This window comes from Rattus norvegicus, chromosome 2 (genome assembly GCF_036323735.1).
Source record: "Rattus norvegicus strain BN/NHsdMcwi chromosome 2, GRCr8, whole genome shotgun sequence".
NCBI classification, from domain to species: domain Eukaryota; kingdom Metazoa; phylum Chordata; class Mammalia; order Rodentia; family Muridae; genus Rattus; species Rattus norvegicus.
In genome coordinates, this window is record NC_086020.1 from 46,717,019 (window position 1) to 46,739,518 (window position 22,500).

Genomic DNA, 22,500 nt, shown 5'->3' on the forward strand with positions numbered 1-22,500 from the left:
TCAGCGAGCTCAGTGGGTAATTAATACGCTACGGAACTACTCTGGCTTCAGGGAACCATGGAAGGAGATAGATGAAGGTAAGTGACTTTTTCAGAACAATCAAGGTGACCAGAGTGTATGTTCTTCTGTTGAAGGAGCAACGTCAGGTGGCTTTAGTTTCCAGGTTACTGACGGTTTGAATTCCGCACCTCGACAAATCTTTAGTGTCACTGCCCGCGCGCTGATCATTAGCTTAGAAGTCAACAGAGGATTGAGCATCTTCCCAGGTAAGAGGCTCGGCAGGTGCTGTGGGGAGGGGGTAAGTGTTTTCCTTTCTAATTAGAGAGTCCACTTGTATGGCATGAAGTGGTGTCTCACTGTAGATTGACTCTCGAAACATCGATTAAGCCTGCCCCCTCCCCCTACAGAACTCTCAGCAGAAATTTGGCAGCAGCAAACAGCTTCGCTCTGCACTTGCCTTGCTTCCTCCCCAGAAAAGGAAGGCGGCAGAGCAGAGGCAGAATCATGGAAGGGACAGTCCTTACGTTCAGTGTGCATCACTCTTCTCTCCTAAGTCTTTATGAACCCCAGGTTGCCACTTATTCCTGTATTTAAGTCTATTAGGTATGTATTAGACATATATCTCCCGTAGCTTAGGCTGGCCTTGAACCCCCTGCCTGCAGATGACCTTGAATCTTCCTGCTTCTGCTTCTCCAATGCTGGCTGGCATTTTAAGCTTGTACCACTCTGCCCAGTGCGTATGGTGCTGGGAACGGAACAAAGAGACTGTGCACGCTAGGTAAGCACCCCACCATCTGAGCCACATCCCTGTGGCTTTTATGTCCTCAAATGGCTTGAATAGAAAAATTCTCTGTGGCACCCGGGGCTTTGTCAGTGTTTTCTGTTAGTACTGGCTCTGAGTGGCTGTTTGCCAATAATCTAAACCAGGCTGATACAGGAGGAGCTGTGAGCACTTCTAGCTAACAACTTTAGGGAAGGGGGTGGGGAGGGGGTGGGGAGATGTGTCCAATGGCAATTTAAAAAAATAAAAGGGAGAAAAAAACAAGCTGAAACTTTGAGATGCAAACATAGGAAGCAAGACCAGCTCCACACGGCCTGAATGCCGGGGAAGAGCCACAGGGGAAGAGCCAGCTTGGCCCTGCACTGGATAACCTACTTCAAAGGACAGACACTAGCCATCAAACATAGGTGGGGAAAGACGCTGGTGATTTTACTAATCATAGTCCAACCAGCCCCCAAGCCTAAAGATAGCCGTGCCTGCCTCCCAGAAGTTGAATGGAAGTCTCTGAACGGACTCGAGGTCATTGAAAGGTTTTTTTTAGATTTATTTATTATATTTTATGTGTGTAAGTGTTTTGCCTGCTTGTATGTCTGTGCCTGCAGAGGTCAGAGTGCATCAGATCCCCTGGAACTGGGGTTACAGGTGGTTGTGGGTCATCGTGTGGGTGCTGGGAGCTACTGAGCCATCTCATTAAAAAAAAAAAAACAAAAAAAACAAAAAAAACCAAACCTTTAGTTGGTCTTAAATGGAAGGAGTTTTGGATCCACCGAATTAGACAGTGTACCAGTATTGCTTGTGAGCTAGGTAATATGTTCTTGGGGAGTTGGTGGGCTCTGTGACTTAAAGTGGAGATACAAATTAGCAAATTAGAGGGGTGGAGAGAGCCTCCTGCTCCCATAAAGGCCTTCCAGGAAAACAACACTTTGTTTGCAACTGTTCCACAGTAACTGCTTTTGCTAATTTTGTATCCTGATGCGGGTAGTGCTGAGGGTTGGAAGTAGGGCAGCCCTCTATCCCTGAGCAGTATCCCGGCCTTCAAGTGTTCATTTTGAAGTTGTCAGTTGTCCTTAGCTTTTGAGTTGTGGGAAAAAAAACAAAAAAAAAACAAAACTCTCAAAATGCAGCAAGGGATCCATCACCTGTGTTTCTTCCATTATAAAACTTTATTTTGTCCACGCTTTGTAAATTTTCTCTCTTAGTGTGAAGCTTCCACCTTCCCCTTCCCAAGGCAATTAGGAAGCTATTTAGTGTTTTTAAAAAATTAATAATCAGCTGTGTCTCACTAATCAGAAAAACATGGCGATCTATTCTTAAAACTCCAAAACTAGAGTGATTCTGACTGCTGCAAAAGATTAAGTTCCTTTCATCTAGTGCAGCAGAGTCTGGCTTAATAATTACTGACAGGCGTGTTCCAGGGAAGACAGGAGCCCTGCAACGTAGACACGTCTGAGTTTCTGCTGGAGAGTTCACTGAATCAGTGAAGCCGGAAAGAATACATTAAAGTGGCCAGATTTCTTCTTTACTTCCAGAAGATTGTGTCAGACTTACAGTTTTTACAGCTTTGTGTATATTGTTGGCCACGGCCCTGCTGATGTTTCTTTTCCTCGAGAGCCTTCTATCTGCTGCAACCCACCGCCCGTGTGCCCCTGGAACCCAGCCTCACTTTCACTAACCCTCACTGGCCGGTTAGCTCAGCTGATATTCTTAGTCACCTCCAGCTCCCCCCTGCCTCCTGTCCTGTTCCAGCTCTTGGCCAGGAGGAAGGAAGGTCTTCAAATCCCTTTCTCTTGAGTGGCGCTGATAGTCACTGAGATCTTATGACTGTGGAATCAGAAGTCCTAGAGTGTAGGTGGACCTTAGCGGTCACCTGGTCCCATTCTTCTTATTTCGTACCTTTTCCATGCAGCAGGGCCACCAGTCTTCTGTCAGGGTTATGTAGACATGAGCATGATTCCTGTGGCTCTTGTCACATTGTGCCCCTTCCAGGGACCCACCTGATCCTTGCTCAGCATGGCTTCTTCAGCAGTCACCCGAGGGCTCTTGGTCCTAACTGCTATGCGTGAAGCTAGAAGGTGACAATTGATGCCACATTCTGTATCTTCCTTGAGAGGGCCCATCTTTGTCTTGCTGTGCGATGTCCCATGAAGCGCAAGGAGGCTACCTCAGGGTGCGATGTACGGTGTCTGTTCAGTGTCTGCTATTGCAGAACTTTTATATTTTAAAATACCAGGAAAAGGTCTATTGTTACTGAGAAAGCAGAATTTGTTTTAGCACTGATGTAGGAGTAGAAAATCTATTCCTATTACAGCTTGGCATTCGGATACTGATACTTTATATATTTATAGCATTTTATATTTTTAATCACCACCTGTGTTTTTATAAAAAGTTTAAGTGAAATAGTGTATGAATACACAACTTTTGTTTATGCACTGGTGGTGCACACCTTTAATCCAAGCACTTGGGAGAAAGAGGCAGGTGGATCACTGAGTCTGAGGCCAGCCTGGTCTACACAATGAGTTCCAGGACAGCCAGGGCTACACAGAGAGACCCTGTCTCAAAACACCCCCACGCCCCAAAAACCTCACAACTTTTGAACATCCCCATTGACAGGTAAAAGAATAGGAGTCGTAAGCCCTTCAGGCAATGTAGCAATTCTGACCCCAAATCTAGAACTTGTATCAAGCAGCCCCTCTCCTTTAGGTGCAGGCCAGCATCCCATGATGTTTTTATTATAGAACGTTTCTTCCCTCAGACAGGGACAACAGGAAGATGTATATTCTGTCTCCTCAGCATTACACAACACACACACACACACACACACACACACACACACACACACACACACACAAGCACAGTAAGTCAATGGGTTAATAGCCACACCAGTTATGTAGCAATGTTACTGTTACATGCTTTAAGCTCTTTAGTTGGGGAAGAATTGTAACCAGGCATAAGTTAGTAACAACCAAAGGGAATTAAACCTTTAAGAACTTTAATTCACACTTGGTCCATACCATACCTCTTGAGCTTCCTCCGTGGTTCATCAGCCTTTGGATGTTTCTTCTTTGGCTCCTTTGTACACTCAGCCCTAGCTCAATGCTTACAAAATTTGCATGGCAAGCCAAGTAATTATTAGAATACCTAGTGTGTGAATGTTTAATCTCACTTTACAGATTCCGTATTTTGCCAAATTCGAGTTTCCGTTTTTAACATGATTACTCTAAGGACTGTATACTTCTAAATGAAATTTTTGTGTGTGTGAACTATGCAATGGATTTAAAGTATATTTTTATTGTACTTTTTGATTTTTCATTTTGTCTTATTGCAAATATGTATGTAGCATGAATATATGTATATGTATATATGCACACACATATACACATAGTATATACACATATATAGTAGGTATTTATATATTTCATCAACATGTGTTCTGTATTCTTCTCTGTGGTTTATTCTCCAAGAAAAGGTTTTGTAAGAGTTTTTACGTGGCACTCTAGCATAGATTTTGTTTGTTTAGCTTTGGTGATGGCATGTGGGAATATACTGTGACCTCAGGCTGTCGTTTTTTTGCTTACCCAATTGTACTTGGCTCTTTTTCAATGAATGTTGGTCTTGAGTATTGGAGGGCATTTCCAGGAAAGTTTTGCTGTAATGCTATGGGAGCATCTCTGTGGGTCCAGAGATGAGCAGCTCATCAACAAGGAATCACTGTCCTGAATCCTGCACCTCAGGCAGGATGGAGAGGAAATCTCATCAGTAACCCACTGTTCCTCACCGTAGGAATGGACAGAAAGAGAAGGGTTCGTAGCTTTCATTCTTCCTGTGAGCCTGGGGAGGATCTTTCACCATCCAAACCCACAAGCCCTGGCCTTCACATGACCTGTGATACAGCCTGGGAGGCTCCTTGGATTTGTTTAGGAGCCAAGGAGCCATCACCCACCCTCCTATGAACCACAGACTCTTGTGTTCCCAGCACCACACAATCAGATTTCTCTTTACCTACTCGGGGCTGAGCCACAGAGACCTTATTTGGCATGAACTCATTTCTCTAGGGAATCAATCAGATGTGAGGCCACCGCTGGAGAAAAAGCACTCATTTTTCCTATGGCTCAGGAGCAAATCATGCCCATGATAAGATACCCCGCTGCCCATAGCTCCCCCAGTCGCATCCATGCACTCTCCAGGCAGTTTTCAGAAGTCTAGAAAGACTGAGGAGCCCACCCCCTCTGCGCACACTGTAGTTATATTCATATTTCAATTTTAGGTTCCACAAAGCCACTTTCGTCTCATGACCTGAGAGCCGTGACCAATGATGACAAGGCAGGAAACAGAACTATAACATTTACGGTTGTCAGGTCCCCTAGGCTTGGGAGGCTGCTGAAGATGTACCCGGACAGTCACACGGAGGACGTTTCCGTTTTTACCCAATGTCTGGTGAGTCCTGACACCCATTTTGTGCCACTGAGTGGGGCTGCGAGTCTGAGCAGAGAGGACCTCTCATTTGTCTTCATCCTGCTAAACCAACAAGACAGGGGCCACGGCAACTCCTACGTCATTTAAAATGGGATTCTTTTCAGGGAACACCACATGTGACAGATATCAGAAAGCACCAGGCTAATTCTGAAAGTGACAAATAAAAAAATTACTTGGAGCTGGAGAGATGGCTCAGCAGTTGAGAGCACTGACTGCTCTTGCAGAGGACCCAAGTTCAAGTCTCGCCACACTGGGTGGCTCACAACATTCTCTAACTCCAGCTCCAAGAGCTCCCTGGCTTCCTCTTTTTTGGATTCTGCATGTACCTGCACACACACGCACTGCACACACACACAACACGCACTGCACACACACTCACACACGTACACACACACACACATACACATACACCCCACAGACACTCACACACACACAGAGACACACACTCACACACATACACACACACTCACACACATACTCACACACACACATACACACACACATACACTCACACACATACACACACACCCCACAGACACTCACACACACACAGAGACACACACACTCACACACATACACACACACTCACACACATACACACACACTCACACACATACTCACACACACACATACACACACACATACACTCACACACATACACACACACCCCACAGACACTCACACACACACAGAGACACACACACTCACACACATACACACACACTCACACACACACACACACTCACACACACAGACACACACACACTCACACACACACATACTCACACACACACATACACACACACATACACACACGCTTAAAAAAAAGTAAATCCTTCTAAGGGGGTCCTTAGAAAGGAAATCCAAAGTGTATATTTATTCTAACATGACATGTACTCATTATGTAATATATCAAAATTGCGTGTATATATAATTTATATCCAGGGTATTTGTAACTTTGGTGGTTTACATATCTTCTTATTGAAATGAATAAGCACTCAAAAATGTTTTTGCCTCCCAGCCAGGAGTTGGGTGAACCAAGGCATGTCTGTTTATGCATTACTTCATTTTCTAAAGGTGGCGTTCCCAAACACAATTCTTTAATTGTGCATTCCTTTGGTTGGTAATATGTCTTCCTCTTTCCCTCCCAGAATACTGAGTCTGACCATTTATTTGGCTATAGCTTTGTGTAACCGAAGTCGTTTTTAAATCTCTTCAAGTTTAGAGAAGATAGGAAGAGTTCTTAGCCTTTGTGCTCTTTCTGTGTGGTGTGAGGAAAGTGGGCATGGCTTTTGCTGTTCAGTCGGTTGTGTGCATTTGAGGGAGTGGATCAGGAGGCTAGCATAAGCCTGGAGTGTAGCACTGAAAAGGAGAGGTATAATGTCTGTGGTTTGCAGTTTTCTCCAGGTCACAGAACAAAAACTTAGAATGGAAACTCCGTTGTGTAGGGAATTAAGATGTGCCCAGAAGCATCAACACATACCCAGGGTCAGTTTACCTTTTGAATGCTAACAAGAATGATGTGATTTCTATAAGAGTATGTTGGCTCTAGCCCCAGTTCTTTAAAAAAAAAAAAAAAGACTGTGGTCATTTTGACTATTTCCAACAGCTTTTAATTGCAAATATGTGGCATTTTAGAGTAAGATCGATATATCCAACGTAAGTGTCACTGAATATAGTAGCTAGAACTAAGTGGCTTTTGCTGCAATAACAAGAAACCCCGGAGTCCCAGCGCTTATGATAACCAGTTGCCCTTCGCACTTGTCTGATAACTGTGGGTTAGCTTGATCTGTTTGTCACGTCTTCATTCTCTAGTTACCCACTGATGGCAGCAAAGGCAGTGTGAGGGGGACCATGGGAAACTGCAGCTCGTGTTCTAGAACGTCATTTGTATTCACATACCACACGGGGTAGCTGGCTCCCAGTGTGGTGGACAAATCGAATATTTGGAACAGCGTCCTAACTGCTGTACTAACAGGCAAACTGAAAACTGTGGAATGTACTGGAAGCCGGGGTACACTTTTCTGAGAAAACAAACCACCTTTAAAACAGGACACATTTGTAAATAGGAAATTAACGCACCAAGCCAGATATCAGGTCCCAGGCCGGCAAAGTCTTGATTAAACAAAATCCAGTTACTTCCGGATTTAATGTTTTCCTTCTGCCTTTGTGAACAGATAGGAGGGATCCAGAAAGCACGTCAGCAATGTCAGGTGTGAGGCAGAGCAGGGGGAGCCTTGTGTGGGAGCTCAGTGCTGCACAAGGGTGCTGTTCCCCATGGAAGCAAGGGCAGGCACCAGTCTGGAAACAACCTGTCCCCGCCCACAGAGCAGGGGACACAGTGATTGGCTTTTCCCTCCCATGGTCCTTGTCTCTGCTGAGCATGTGCCTGTCATTCCAGAGATTTGGTTGAAAACATAGAATCAAAGGACAGAAAGAAATTATTCTCTCATCTGGAAGGTTGTGTACAAAGACTGTGTATCTGGCTTTGTACACAAGGCACACTCCTGATATAATAATCTCTTTCTCCCTAAATCTCATCTCAGATACATTTGCAGTTCATAGAATTTCACCACAACAGCCATCGGGTGCCTTTGTTGTGTGGTATGTGGAGATTTTTTATAATTGAGGTATCTGAGACCTACTGGTGACTACTGGGACCGTGCAGAAGTTTCTCGGCACAACACCAGGAGATCTAGGTTGCCTCCTTGACTCAGCAAATCACAAAGGTGTTGAACCTGCTTCGTCGTATTTAAAACGGGAAGAGTCATAGTAATGATTATTGAAACCATATTTATGTATGGCATATGTGAGGCACTGTATTTAGCCTTACGTTGTGTTGTTCCTCCCCACATGCAGATTCAGACCTAAACCACGTGTTCACATGGTTCACAGCCTACTGATAGCAGAGCCAGGACCTGAGCCCAGGGCTCTGGATTCTAGGTCAGGCTCCTGTCAAACTAGCCAGGGCTTTCCCCTAAGTGGTTAGATGTGGCTAAGATAGTAATAGATGTAAAGTATATAGCATGTGTCCCACACTTAGTCGGGGTTCGGTGAAATGGCAAGCATTCTTCTAATGGTCAGCAGAGATACAAGCTAGAAATACTATATTACTGATACATCATAGGGGTACCTAGCACACCCAAAGGCCATGTATATACAAAGTCAGGAAGCACACAGAGAAAGGCAGACTCAAACTTCTATTGGATCCAGAGTGTTGTCCAAGCAACTTTTCCAAGGGGGCTTTTGAGTAGGTGAGATTAAAGCAGACGGGTACTTGTTGCAGGAGGCCACATGATAACTTAGAAGTAGTCATGTGACCTACCCTCACCATCCAGGTGGGTCAGAACTTCAGTGGGGTCAGTCATATAAGCTCTCCTCTAGGGGGATGGACGCCACAGAGCAGTTGCTTAAGGTGACTACCTGTGTGGGCCACACTGAAGAGTTTCAATGAGGAGAGCTACAAACCAGCATCAAGATGACTGAGAAAGTCCAGCTGCTATTCAAGATGGGTGGTGAGTCGACCGGATATCCTGAGGATTACAAACACTAATAAGATGGGTTTTGAGGCTGATACTGAGCTTTTTGTTCTTGGAAATGTGAAAGGTCCCTTTCTATTCCTCATATTTACAAGGAGTTCCCCAGGGGAAGGCGATTTTCTGCTACACTGGAACTGGCTGGTGTTTGCCCTAATGTGCAACAGTCATTTATTGAATGGAAATGAGGTCATCAGAGGAGAATGACATTTGCCTCACCTATGACCCACTTATTGTTTCCTTTAGAGAGTTCCTGGTATTCTCAAATACATTTCCCTTGGGGACGATGAGAGAAGAGAGTTTTTCATCCTTGGCCAGAGCCCAAGCTGGAGGAACAAAGAGGCCTGCGGACAGGCATCTCCAAGGACTTATTCTGACAGTCAGGGCAAGGGGGATGTGTGAAGAAGGGGAGAGGCTGAGAGCTGCTGCTCAGGAGTTTCAGGATTCCCAACATCTCTCTTTGTCACCTTTGGATACCTTGTCTCTCTCTCCACTTCAGCCGTCATAAAGAAAGCCAATAACGTGTGTAAAGGAGGAGGAGTCCAGAGAAACCCAGGGAAGGATAAAAACCAAAATATGACTCTGTTCTCTCAGGGTCATAGCTTACTTTGGTGTTTTAGTGTGTAGTGCGTGCACACACATACACATACACGCACACACACACACACGCACGCACACTACATTCAAGGGCTTTCTATGACGGAGTAACTGAGAAGAATCTGTGGAGGAGAACAGGTTTATTTTGGTTCTTGGTTTCTGAACTTTCAGTCCATTGTCAGCTGTCACTCGCTTTGAGGTTGGAGAGGCAGGAAGAACATCCTGGAAAGGCACCCAAGGATAAGAGAAATGCTTAGTTCCTAAGGTCAGGAAGCCAAGGGGAGAAGACAGGAGGCAAAGGTTATGATATCTCCTTCAGGGCACATCGCCAGTCACCTAACTCATCCTCACCTCATCAAAGTCCTATGCCCTCCCCAATAACTCCAAAGCCAGAGAACCCAATAATTCAAACACTTAACACATGAGGTTTCAAGGGACATGTCAGGTCTGAACTATAGTGCATGCTTGTATAAAAGCAAGGCCAGAAAACAGTAAAATGTTAAACTTATATCAAGATAGAAAGGAACATCACCCATTAATACAGTGTTATGGTTGGTATATACCTTGGCCCAGGGTGTGGCACCATTGGGGGTGTGGTCTTGTTGGAGTAGGTGTGACCTTGAGTAGGTGTGTCACTGTGGGTGTGGGCTTTAAGGCCCTCACCCTAGCTGCCTGGAAGCCAGTCTTGTCCTAGCAGCCTTCAGATGAAGATGTAGAACTCTCAGGTCCTCCTGCTCCATGCCTGCCTGGATGTTGCCATGTTCCTGCCTTGATGATAATGAACTGAACCTCTGAACCTGTAAGCCAGCCCCAATTAAATGTTGTCCTTATAGGAGTTGTCTCAGTCATGGTGTCTGTTCACAGCAGTAAAACCCTAACTAAAACACATAGTAAATGTGCATTAATCTGAACGTATTCCAGGGATAAGAACATGGCTCTAGGGTTAAGAGCACCTGCTGTGCAAGCATGAGGACCTGAGTTCAAATCCCTAGCAGACACATAAAGGCTAGGTGTAGCTGCTTGTTCCTGTAACCCCAGCATTCAGAGGACAGAGGCTACTGGGAGTTCATTGTCAGCAAGCGTATCCCAAATGCCAAGCTTTGCTTCAGTGAGAGGTCTGAAGACAATGTGAAAAGTAAAGGAGAAAGACATGGAACAGCCTACCCTGACCTCTGAATTTAGGGCTTAAAGCATATACACACTTAAGGGCATGTAACACACACACACACACACACACAAACACACACACACATACACACACACACACACCATGTCCATGCATTAAACAACACTGAAAACATCCTAATCCTGGTTAGCATATATGTTCAGAGATGGACATTTTTACTTGTGCTTTGAGAACAGAAAGAAAGTAGCCTTTCTTCTTGCCCCTTCTACACACTACCTCCTTTCCCACGTGCAGATGGAGAGGAGATTTTGGCATAGCCTGAAGTTTATAACTTCCATCAAATGGTACCCTGGTCAGTTCCCAGTCATCTTATAACAGCTCAGATTTACCTTCAGTCAGCTTTAGAGCATTTGGGAAGTAAAAGAAATGGTGGTTACAGGTTGAGTTGGTGGAGGAGAGGACAGGAGGTTTTCTCTTGGACTGGGGTTTGCTCAGTCCTGCAGCAGTCCCTGCCCGAGGCTGTGTGTTCAACGGAGTGGACGATTTTCTCTGAGATCCTCCATGAAGGTCCTGATTCACACGTATGTGCTTTTATCAGGCCTCTCAATGAGATGGAGAGGGAGAGAGAGAGAGAGAGAGAGAGAGAGAGAGAGAGAGAGAGAGAGAACGAGCACTCAGGAAGTAATTTCAACTATGTAAAGAAAGAGTTCAGAGCTGTTTAGCCCTGCATTACTTACCAATGGCTAATTACTGGTAGTCTTTCTAGCCAAGTGACCTGCTAAGCATTCAATAGGGACATTGTAAGCTGAGTGCTCTTTCACCCTTTAATTGAGGGAATTAATTAATTTGTCCTTGGCTCTCTACCTGTGGGGTAAGAGGGCAGGGGTGAGGGGGTGAGGGGAGGCATAGAGATTAAAAGTACCATATCATTCGCATGTAAGACATACACTTTTCTTGCTTGTGAAGAAATAACCACTTCTTCATAAATCGGTACTTAGAAAGAAAATAGCTCATGAAAAACCTTGACTGCATTATGCTTAATATACGTGGCAAGATAACTCTAAGGAAATGTTTGTGTTGTCACTGCCCAACATTAGCTTCTTAGCCCAGAATAAGTTCACTAGGTTTTCCATGCCATGTCAGCCCACCAAGATAAGCAAGTGGCCACTTTGTTTTTCAGTGTCGAATCCTAAGAGGGTTAAGCTAACCCACAGAAATGAAGGCATTCACAGAGAAGACAGCCATCAGGCTCGCATCGCATGAGAGCTCTCTCATACACTGTTACTGTCCGTTTCCAAAACCCATGAACAATATGAGCTTTAAATCCCACATAACACAGTGATGGCCTCCAAGTCAGGCTCACAGATAATTGAGTGATTTTCATTCCAGTGCTTGTTGCGATAATTTTGAGTCATTAAAACAGCAAAGTGTCCTGGCTTTGTGGTTTATGACAGCGCAGCCTCTTTTCTCTCCCACAAAGCCAGTAATTGCATCTCAGCTATTGTACGTTTGTGGGCCAGATGCCATCCGTCCTGGAGAACAGTTTCCCAGGACCATGTTTAGAAAATCACGAAGCCATTCTGGGCTGTTAATTTTGTCCAATAACTTCTCCCAGAATCTGGGCGTACTGTTTTCATAATGTATACACATTTTAGAGAATTATAGACACATTTCTCAAAGGCTGAAAATTAATTTGTTACAGTTTAATCGAGAGTAAAATCAGCTTAATGTCTCATTAAGCATTTGTCTTTGAATCTGCAGAGTAGGGAGGGGCCAGCCTTCCTGTCATCCATGCTCCCGCCCACCCATCGTGTGCCTCTTTGGGCTCGCTAGTTCACTGGCAACCAGGGTCACTTGTGTTTGTGGATATTTTCCACTGGTGTTTTCCCTTCAGCACTTTTGTTTTGCACCACACTTCCCTGAGTTATGTGCAGGGTGTTGTTCCATGTGTGGAGATGATTGTATTGTCACATAGTCATCAATCTGTTGGCTTAACTTGACTGGCAGATCTTGGCCTAATGGCTTTGAATAGTCAAGATGTTCTGTTGTTAGAATGGTTGGCTCTTCCTATGGAAAAGCAGACAGCACTCGTTCCCATTTAATGAGAGTGGCTTATTTCTTCTTCTATTCAGTTCCCATGGCCACTGTAATACAGTGCCATAAGCAAGAGGGCATTTCTGGTTAGCTTTTGTCAACCTGACACAAACTAAAAACAAACACCTAAGAAGAGGGGAGCTCATTTGAGAGACCGCCTTGCTAACATTGGGCTATAGGCATATCTGTGAGGCATTTTCTTGATTGATGGCTGATGTGGGTTGGATGACCCAACCCACTGGGGCTGATGTCACCCCTGGGCAAGTGGTCTAGGGCTATACGTGAGCTGAGCAAACCTTGGAAAGCAAACCAGTAAGTCCCTGACCTGAACCCCTCCTCCGACTTCCGTGATATTAGACTGTGATATGGAGGTGCAAGCCAGATCATCTCTGTGTTCCATAGAACTTAAACCAAATAAACTCTGTGTTCCCCATACAACATTTGGTCAGTGTTTCATCACAACAACAAAAACAAACTACAACAATGACTAAGCCTTAGAAGTGTCTTCTTTACAGCTGCGCCGTCCAGAGTCTGAACTCCATCCTGCTGGACCTAAATCCTAAATCCTCTTGGAGTATATTCCCTTTCCACCTGAAGGACCACCATCATGGCTGTAGAGAGCAACTGGACATAAGCACAGGAAAATTCCCACACTAGAGTAGAAATCCAGGCAGTGCAGGGTGTCCATGGCTACAGAATTATAGGGGACGGGCTGTATAAATGAGGCTGATTCTCCTTTGTAAGAATAAGCAGTAAAGGCATTTCTAGATGATAACACTTGGAAATATCTAGCTAGAGATTGGCAACAAAATATCACACCCAAAGAGTTATCACTGAACTATGGTTCATGCCCCTGAATGACTCCGTTGGTCCCTGTAGCAACTTACTAGAAGGAAAATCTCCTCAAGGACTCCAGAAGTCTCTCTGTAACTCTGGCTTTTTCTCATAAAGAGGATTACATCTTCATTTATGTAGAAGAGTCTCTAGGGAATCACGTCACTCTTAAGTGTGTAGATCTCTAATACATCTACCAAATGAGACCACACAAAGGGTTATAATTTGGAAAGAACAAAAGGTAGCACTGGACATCTTGATTTAGTTTTATACAAGTGCAGGAGCCTCTGAAAATAGCCAGCCCTCGTGTCTGGAATTTGTGTGATCCCTTTCATGGCAGACGTTGAAGAGGCAGTTAACACTGTAGGCTTGGAAGAGTAGCCTAGACTATCTAGATGGCCCTTAAGTGCTGTCATGTGTGCCTTTTCAAGAGGGAAGCAGAAGGGGATTTACATAGACAGATGAGGAAAGCCAGCTGACCACAGAGGAAGTTGAGTATTGCAGCCACAGGTTGAGGAATGCTCATAGCCAAGCAAGCTGAAGAAGGCAAGGAAGCCATTACATCTTGAGGAGTTGGGAGTGGAAATCAATCTCCATGCAGAGGTTGACTCCCCCAAGCCTGGTACATTCAAGGGCCTTTTTCATTCCTTTCGTGTGTGTGACTCTTTGTTCCATAAGCCCTAATGACCTCAGCTCTCTGGCTCTGTGTCTATGAAGCAGCCATCAGTTGGTCTCCTTGGGGCCTCCAGTCAAGGGTTGATCAAAAGGGAAAAAAAACAAAACCAAAATGACTTCCTTTTTGTCCTATCCCACCCTCTGACTCCTAGTGTCTTATGAGTTTCTACATGATTTAAAAAAACAAAACAAAACCCGAAAAAAAAAAAAAAACCCAACATCAGTGTAGAACTGGAATACTGCCTGTCTGCTGTTGTGCGTGGTATATGAGTGTGTGTGCACATGCCGATGGTATATGCCCATGCACACACATGTGGAGGCCAGAGATGGATGTCACTTGTCGTCCTCTACTGTTCACCATCGTATCCTTTGAGACGGGGTTTCCTCACTCAACCTGGGCTCTCACCGATTGCATAGCCTAACTGGACACTGTCTGGGATCTGCATGCCTCTGCCCCTCCCACACTGGGGTTACAAGCACCCTGTCACCATTTCCCAGCTTTTCATGTGGACGCTGTGGGGTCTGAACTCAGATCCACACTTTTAATCCATGGAGCCATCTCCTCTGCCCCATAAGTTATGATAAACGCAGGGTGTAGGATGAGTTATTCCTCAGAGTCACTGAAAATCAATACAAGTTCTGGTTAATAACTGATGGCCTTGACCAGACCAGACCAGACAATGAAGTGACATTTGTTCACTTTAGTCACACTCTGTAGCTGACTCTCTGCATTCCTGGGCTCCTGGAGTTGCAGAACACAACATAGGATATTCTTTGTAGCCAATAATCTCAATGTTCCACACTTCCACAGCATAGATGCAGCCTTTAGATTGTGGAAATAGCTTGAACTCAGAGGTAGGTATGAAACTAAGCTATTACAATAAAGTGCCATGTGCAATGCCTGCTGTCTGTAGAATTCTAATGAAGGTTAGATTTTCTCTGCTGTTGTTCAATACATAGATACATAAGAAACATCCTGAGTTGCCTTATTTATATCTCTGTAAGGTTATAAGCATATATACTTAACAATTAAATGTAACACAGTTTCAACATGGATTATTTGCTCATTAAACAAGCTTATTTAAATGCTTATTTTAGATGGTAAACAATTATTTATAAAGCAATTAGAAATGAGCTTTTCAAACATGTTCTAGAAAATATTTACCGTACGAAGCGTGGACTAGAACTCTCTGGTTTTTTAATATCATGCTGTAATTCAGTGTAAGAACTGTGTATAACCTTTCACCCAAGTCAGAACCCAATGAGTAATCGATTGGTGAGAACTAGAGTGCTCTAGAAAGACCTAGAAATGCCCAGCGTCTAGCATTTTGATCACAGAAATGGTAATACACTACAGGTGAAATACAGATCCACAAGTAAGATATCATTCTACATTTCAATATACAAATAGGGCTCAGAGAAGCTAACTGACTTGCACAAACAGAGCTGAAAACTAGTACTATATATGGTCAACTTTTCAAAATCCACTGCATTTCTGCTGTACCCATTTTTATATTAATATCTGTTTTCTTTCATGGTAGGAGAGCAGAAATTCAGACCGTTGGGGGCAAAGAAACTCCAGAAAAGGACTGGGAACAAAGCTATATTAACCAGACAATCTGGACTGTTCCCAGCTCCACTGTCAAGTAGCCTTGTGTATTCACTACTTGTTCGTTTGCTATCACAAAATGCCTGACCAAAACCAAAAAGAAGGGTTTATTTGGACTTGCAGTTTGTGGGGAAACAGTCCATCATGACAGGGAAGTCATGGGGTACACAATCAGGAAGCAGAAAGAAGGGAGCATTGGTGTCCAGAGCTCTTCCTTTTTCTAAACCCCAGCTGGTGGAATGGTGCCACCAACATTAGGGTGGCTTTTGCACTTCAGTTAACCCAATCTAGAAAATCCCTCTTAGACAAACCAAAGAGATTTATCTCCATAGTGATTCTAAAGCCCATCAAATTGCAATTGAGATTAATTGTCACATCCTAAGTTGGAGGAAGAGCACAGTTCTCCAGACGTTCATCTTTCTAACCTTCCCAGCAGCCTCTCATCTGTAAGCAGTAGCACATTGCAGAGAGCCTTGGCCTTCTGAGAGCCAAATCTTTCTCCTTAGCACTTGACTCGTCTTCGAGGTCATGTAGAAATCAAGGATATGAGATAGAAGTTTGATCACAGAAATCCAAAGAATGCTTTATCTTCCCTTCAAACAAAAGCTACTTGTGAAGAGTTTTAAGAGTTGGAACCCATGCAGGAGGAAGGAGTCATTTTCTTCAGTGATGTAGCCACTGTTAAGCTGACCATGTTCCAGTAAGCAACAGCCTTGGTGCTCGCGCTCGCTCTCTCTCTCTCTCTCTCTCTCTCTCTCTCTCTCTCTCTCTCTCTCTCTCTCCCTCTCTCTCTCTCTCTCTCTCTCTCTCTCTCCCCCTTCCCCTTCCCTCCCCCTCCCCCCTCTCTCTGTCTTTTTTTCAAAATAGGAATTCTCTGGGTAGGCCTGGCTGTCCTGGATCTCACTCTGTAGACCTGGCTGTCCTTGAACTAACAGATCAGGTACTCAAGTCAGGGCAAGAATATGGAGCAGGAGCTGATGCAGTGGTCATGATGGATGGGATGGATAAGATTGAAATATATGTCAGAGAATGAAAAAAATTTAAGCTTTGGAAGTATATACACTTCTAATGTAATATTGGATTACAGCCTTGTTAAAAGTCCAAGGAAGGACCAAGATGGGGTGATGGGGATAGAGATGGGAATTGGGAAGGTGGGGACAGACCAGTGTGTCAGCACAGGAGATGGCCTCTTCTTGTCTTCAGTGTACTAGGCTTTTGTCGATGGGTTCCTTGCTCTCATTCTGCCTGTACTGGCCATTATAAAAGGGAATGCTGTCTCCTTCTTAGAGCTCATTGAAAAATGAGATTTCCTTAATGTATTTAACTTTGTATTTTGAAATAAGTTGTAAGATAATTACAAAAAGTATAAGGAGTTCACATTTTCTATCCCTCCATATTCCCAAAGTGTGAGTGTTTATGAAGACTTATGCTATCAGTTTTTCACATGCTTAGTCTTTGCAGTGGCAATTTCTAAAATTAAGGCAATCTAATATAATCATAGTGTAATTCGGAAATGTATAATTTTATTGCTACAATGTCAATGTGCAATTTATATGTCTTATTAAACTTTCCCAAATTGTTCCAACAAGTGTCTTTAACAGGAAAGAGGAAATTATCCACCACATAGAAAATAGCGTTTAGGTGTCCACTGTCTTTAGTATCCTTTAATTTGGAACCATTCTCTATCAATATAGTGTCTTTGTGACCTTGTCAATAGAATAATTTATGACATTTATTATGACGTGACAAGATGTGTGTGTGTGGATGTCAGAGGACAACTTGTGGGAATTAGTTTTCTTCTTCCACCTTGGGGTTAGAACTTAGGTCATTGGCCTTGGTGGCCATTTTGCCAGCTGAACTATGCTGTTCTTAAGAGTATAGTACAGTTCTCTGTAGCCTTCCTCACTGTGAAGTCTCTGTGGAAATTCAGGTTGTGAATTCTGGGCAAGGATCCAGACTCTGCATCCTGGGCAGGAACAGCAAGAGGGCTGCTAGGTTCTTCTCAGCTCCCTGCCCATCCACCATGATGCTCACTTTGTCCTGGGGTTGAGGCTGCCTTTTATATTTGCCACGCCATTCATTGCTCCCTGGGTTCACAGTTTCTCCACTTTCCAGGCATGATCCTCTCTTGTGAGGTGTGCCCCCGTGTCCTGTGAGGACATGCTTTGTAACTGTTTCCAGTATGTCCTGTTTGCCACCACACTTTAGCCCACTAGTTTTAGCAACCATTTTAGGACTCTTACCAGAATTGTTATGGCTGTTAGTTACTAAGTGATAGTTTCTCTCATTTTAGTTTTCCTGCTTCATTTATTAGTTGAGATGCCATACCATTGGCTTTTTGATGACATTTTGATGACTTCTATAGGAGGGAAAATAGCTGGACAAATATAAATTGATAGGAAATAAAACACCATCTTCCTCCCCTCCTCAACCCTAGAGTCCAGATACTCAGCTAACTGTTTATCCCTGTGTTCTTCATACAGTGGAAACAGGCAGTTATCTCAAGTTGTTCTTGGGGCCATTTGGGTTCAGGTGACCAAATGCCTAACCTTCTGTGAGCTCTTTGCTCCCTCACAATTCATCTCCCAGAATATCCTAGTTTCAGTCTCTCTGCACCTTCTCTCAACACACACACACACACACACACACACACACACACACACACACACACACACACACACCACATAACATATAAAAAGTAGGGACTTACAAATGAAGAGGCACCTATGAGAATGGATGGCCTTCTAGGGGTCTTGACTCAGACAAAAGCAGCCATGTGTATGTATATGAATTTTGTTTCTTTCTTTTGTCTTGTTTTTTTTTTTTAATCAGATTGATAGAGAAATTTGGACACCAGCTACATGTTTGCTAATGTCAATTGGTTATTTTTAATCTTGAGGTACAATGTTTCTGAACATGAGTACTTCCTGAAGTATGTATAGATAAGATTGTATAATGTCTAAGAGTTGATCACAAATAGACTGTTGGAGAGGAAGTGGACAGCACTATCCGAGAAAAGAGACCTGTCGTATGAGCCAATAATGGCTGGCATTGGCTATCAAGTCAGGAGGGTTTAGTATACCCTTCCCATAAGAAAAGCAAGCCAGGGTGATGGCCATCTCAGAGTCACCAGGCTTCTCTTTGATGACTAGACCAGGTTTGAAATACAATCTCCTCACTCCTCATATTTTTTCATGTTTTTCCCTTTATACAAATACATGGGATAATTTGAGCACAGATATGGTAAGTCACGCAAAGAGCATGCCTCCTCCATTTAGAATGTGTGTCAACTGTTGCATCATCCCGGAAATTTGGTCCTAACCATACTTTCTTCTGTCCAGGTCAGTGAAGGGCTGATTCTTTACCAGCACCTGGATCTTGACACAGCATGGGCCTCAGAAGACTCCTTCACATTCACAGCATCTTCCCCTCCAGCAGAGCTGGGCCCTGAGGATTTCCGGATTACTATTTCACGTGAAACCAATGAGTCGGGCCGACAGAACAGGCTGCGTGCAAATACAGGTACTGCCAACAAACCATGGCCAGTGCTTTGTCTATAGAAGGGAGAACAATTGGAAATCCATCTTTCCCTTTGTGTCCATGCTACACATTCATCCTCGGCAATAAGACAGACACAGATACAGCCAGTGGTAGTTACTCTGTCTTGAGCCTCGTGGCAAGGAATGGCAGTTGGCTTTAAAGAGTCTCTTTATGCCTCCAATGGGAACTTTATCATGCCTGTGACTGAAAGTTGTTGATACAAATGAAAATGATGACTAGAAAAGAATTACTAGGAGCTGGCTCTGTGTCTAGAGCAGAGAACTTCAGCCATAGGAAGTCAGGAAAGTAGCATCTTATATGTGAATGTACAGGTTTTAAAGTTTGCTTGCCTGAAATGTTGACTTAATGGCTATTTGCATTCATTTCCCAACCGTTCTCCTCCCACTTCCTGTGTCCTTCCTCTGCTCCAGCCATTTCCTTTTTTCCCTCAGTGTAGTTCCCACCTCTGCCTTCCTGCCACATGGGTAGTCTTATCATTTCTATCCCTGTCAGGAGGCCACTTCTGTACTGTGAGGACCTCCGAATGCACATAAACACCACACACACACACACACACACACAGCCCTCAGTTCTGCAAGTAAGAGAAAACATGTGACATTTGTCCTTCTGAGTTTCAACAATTTAACCTAAGAAGATCATCTCCATTTGCACTCATTTTCCCCCAACATGTCAACAATTTCTTTTCTCTTTATGCAGTGTAAGATTCCACTGTATATATGTACCACATTTTCTTTGCCATTCATCTATGAATGAACATCTAGCTTGATCTTACTTCTGTCTTCTGTGAATAATGCAGCAGTAAATATAGATGTGCAACTGTCTCTGTGGAATGCTACGAGTCCTTTGAGTGTTTAGCTGACATCTATAGTAGTTCTATTTTCAGTTTGTTTTGTTTTTTTTCTTGAGGGACCTCTGTATTGGTTTCCATAGTGATGTGATTTTGCTTAAATTTTATTTTGTATGCTAATTCAGATACTTGAGCAACCTATGTGTTTAGAATAATCCACTGAGAGGTATATGAGAGCTTTATGACCTTCATTAAATGTCTGATTAAATGTCTCTTTGTTCTTTAACTGTTTCAATAGGAGCCTCTGTCAAGGAGGGAGATAAAGTTCTCATTGACCAATCTAAATTAGATGCTTCCAACCTCTTACTTCAGCTGCCCCGACCTCAGCGTTCTTCCCATGAAATCTGGTATCAGGTTACAGCTCTTCCTCACCATGGAACCATTATGGTTGGAGAGAGAAATATTACCACAGAAAAGCCCTACTTCTCCCAGCAAATAGTTAATGCATTTGGAGTCACATATCTTCACGATGACTCTGAATCATTGGCTGATAATTTTACCTTTGCTGTTTGGCCAAACCCGAAGAATCAGTCCACCAGCAAGCCAGAGGCCGACTTTCTGGAAGAGGTGTTCACCATCACCATCACCCCTGTGAACGATCATCCTCCAGCATTAAAGACCAAAGGGCTTCGGCTTACAGTTCTACAGGGCGGTAGGTTGGTTGTGGGACCTGAAATCCTCAAGGTAGAAGATATAGACAGTCCTCCAAGTGAAATCCAATATGTGGTCATCCGTCCTCCCAACAATGGCTTTTTAGCAATGGCTCATGCTCCAGACGACAGTGCTCACCATTTTACACAGGCTGACGTCAACAACGCTCAGGTGTGGTTTATACAAGACGGAAGTCCATCCTCTGGAGTGTTTTATTTCAGTGTGACTGACGGTGAACACCGGCCTCTCTATAAGCTTTTCCACCTGGATGTCACCCCCATCTCCATCACGCTTGTGAACCTCACAGACCTGCTTCTCCCACAAGGCCAGACAACTGTCCCCATCACAAATACTCATCTCTCAGCAGTGACCAATGGTGGGAGCCCTCAGATCACCTACAGAATAGCACAGCCCCTCCAAAGCGGCCACTTGCTGATTGAAAACCAGGTGGTCAGCAGCTTCAGGCAAGAGGATTTGGATTCTGGAAGACTCTCTTACCACATGACCAATCTCACAGCCTCAGAAGATCAACTGAGGTTCTCACTGTTTACAACAGAGTGCAACTTGACAGAACAGACCCTGGGCATCAGGGTACAGCCTTTGTTGTGGGTTGGATCAAACTTGAAAGTTACCAACAGAGTGGCTCACCGGCTCAGGAGAGAGGATCTGGATGCAACTGAGCTCGCTAACAGAAGTAAGAGTGACCCCACATTTGAAGTGATACAACCCCCCATCCATGGACGACTTGTTCGAAGAGCAGTCGACAGCCCTGTGGCGGAAGAGGTCACTCAGTTCACCCAGACAGACATCAACCAAGGGCAGCTGGTGCTTGAGCCACAGGCTAATCTAACAGGCACCCATACACTGAATGACTCCTTCACCTTCTTGCTCAGTGCAGACGATGTGCAGCCAGCAACAGGCCATCTGGCCTTTACTATAGTGCCACCAGACACCTTACCTTTACAGATATTCACACCACATGTGCCTTTAGTAGTCACTGGAGAGACCCCTGTGGCCTCTGTTTTCTCTCAGAAAAAACTTAGGGCTTCTATTATAAAACAGACAGAAAATCCAGGAAATCTGACCCAGCGCAAATGGCAAGGGACAGATTTCTGGGGTCAGCTCAGTGGCAAAGAACCAAATATAGATGCCAAGGTCTCCCCCACCAGAGTCACTTGGCCATATGCTGCCACCAAAGTGGGGGTGACTCTTTCTGGGGAAGCCATGCAGCCGGAAGTGAGCCGTCACCCTCTGATGGTCATCATACCTTTGGCTGCTGTGTTCCTCCTCCTGTTAGTGACTGTGGTGGCCCTGTGTGTTTGGATGCTGGGCCGAAAGGAGGACAGGCCCAATCCTCTTATCCAGCCAAAGACGAACCTCAAATCCCCATCCCCGCGCTTTAGAGCAGAGAGGAGTGGAGCCATTCCCACAGTCACGGTGACGCCCCTTATTAGAAGCTCTGGCAGCCCGGCTCCCAGTATGTTCCAGCCGCAATCGTATGAACAGCCAGCCCCTCTGGGGGCGGGGCATATAGAGAAATGTGCTCCTTGGGAGGCGTGGGTGAACCTGGATCCTGATATGGCCAAGCTCTGTCGTCAAACCAATCCGGCTCTGAAACACAACCAGTATTGGGTATAAATGGGGAACCCTGCCTTCCACACCACCTCCACTCGTTTTCTCTCCTTCCCTCCCCCCACCTCTCTCTCCCGCTTCACC

General features: G+C 44.4%; 1 protein-coding gene across 6 annotated transcripts in view; it reads left to right on the top strand.

Annotated features, from left to right (window-relative positions):
* The window catches only part of Cspg4b (chondroitin sulfate proteoglycan 4B), a 70,147-nt gene that overhangs the window by 43,877 nt on the left and 3,770 nt on the right, over positions 1-22,500 (top strand). For 4 of the 6 annotated variants that reach the window (XM_039101942.2, NM_001134510.2, XM_063281517.1 and 1 more), the window contains 4 exons: positions 135-266; positions 5,046-5,215; positions 19,067-19,247; positions 20,372-22,500. The exon at positions 20,372-22,500 is cut by the window's right edge. In XM_039101942.2, coding sequence (XP_038957870.1) covers positions 135-266; positions 5,046-5,215; positions 19,067-19,247; positions 20,372-22,422 — 2,534 coding nt within the window. In that variant the 3' untranslated portion in view covers positions 22,423-22,500. Of the gene's footprint in view, positions 1-134; positions 267-5,045; positions 5,216-19,066; positions 19,248-20,371 lie in introns of those variants that run through there. The other 2 variants (XM_039101941.2, XM_039101939.2) reach the window with 2 other exon arrangements.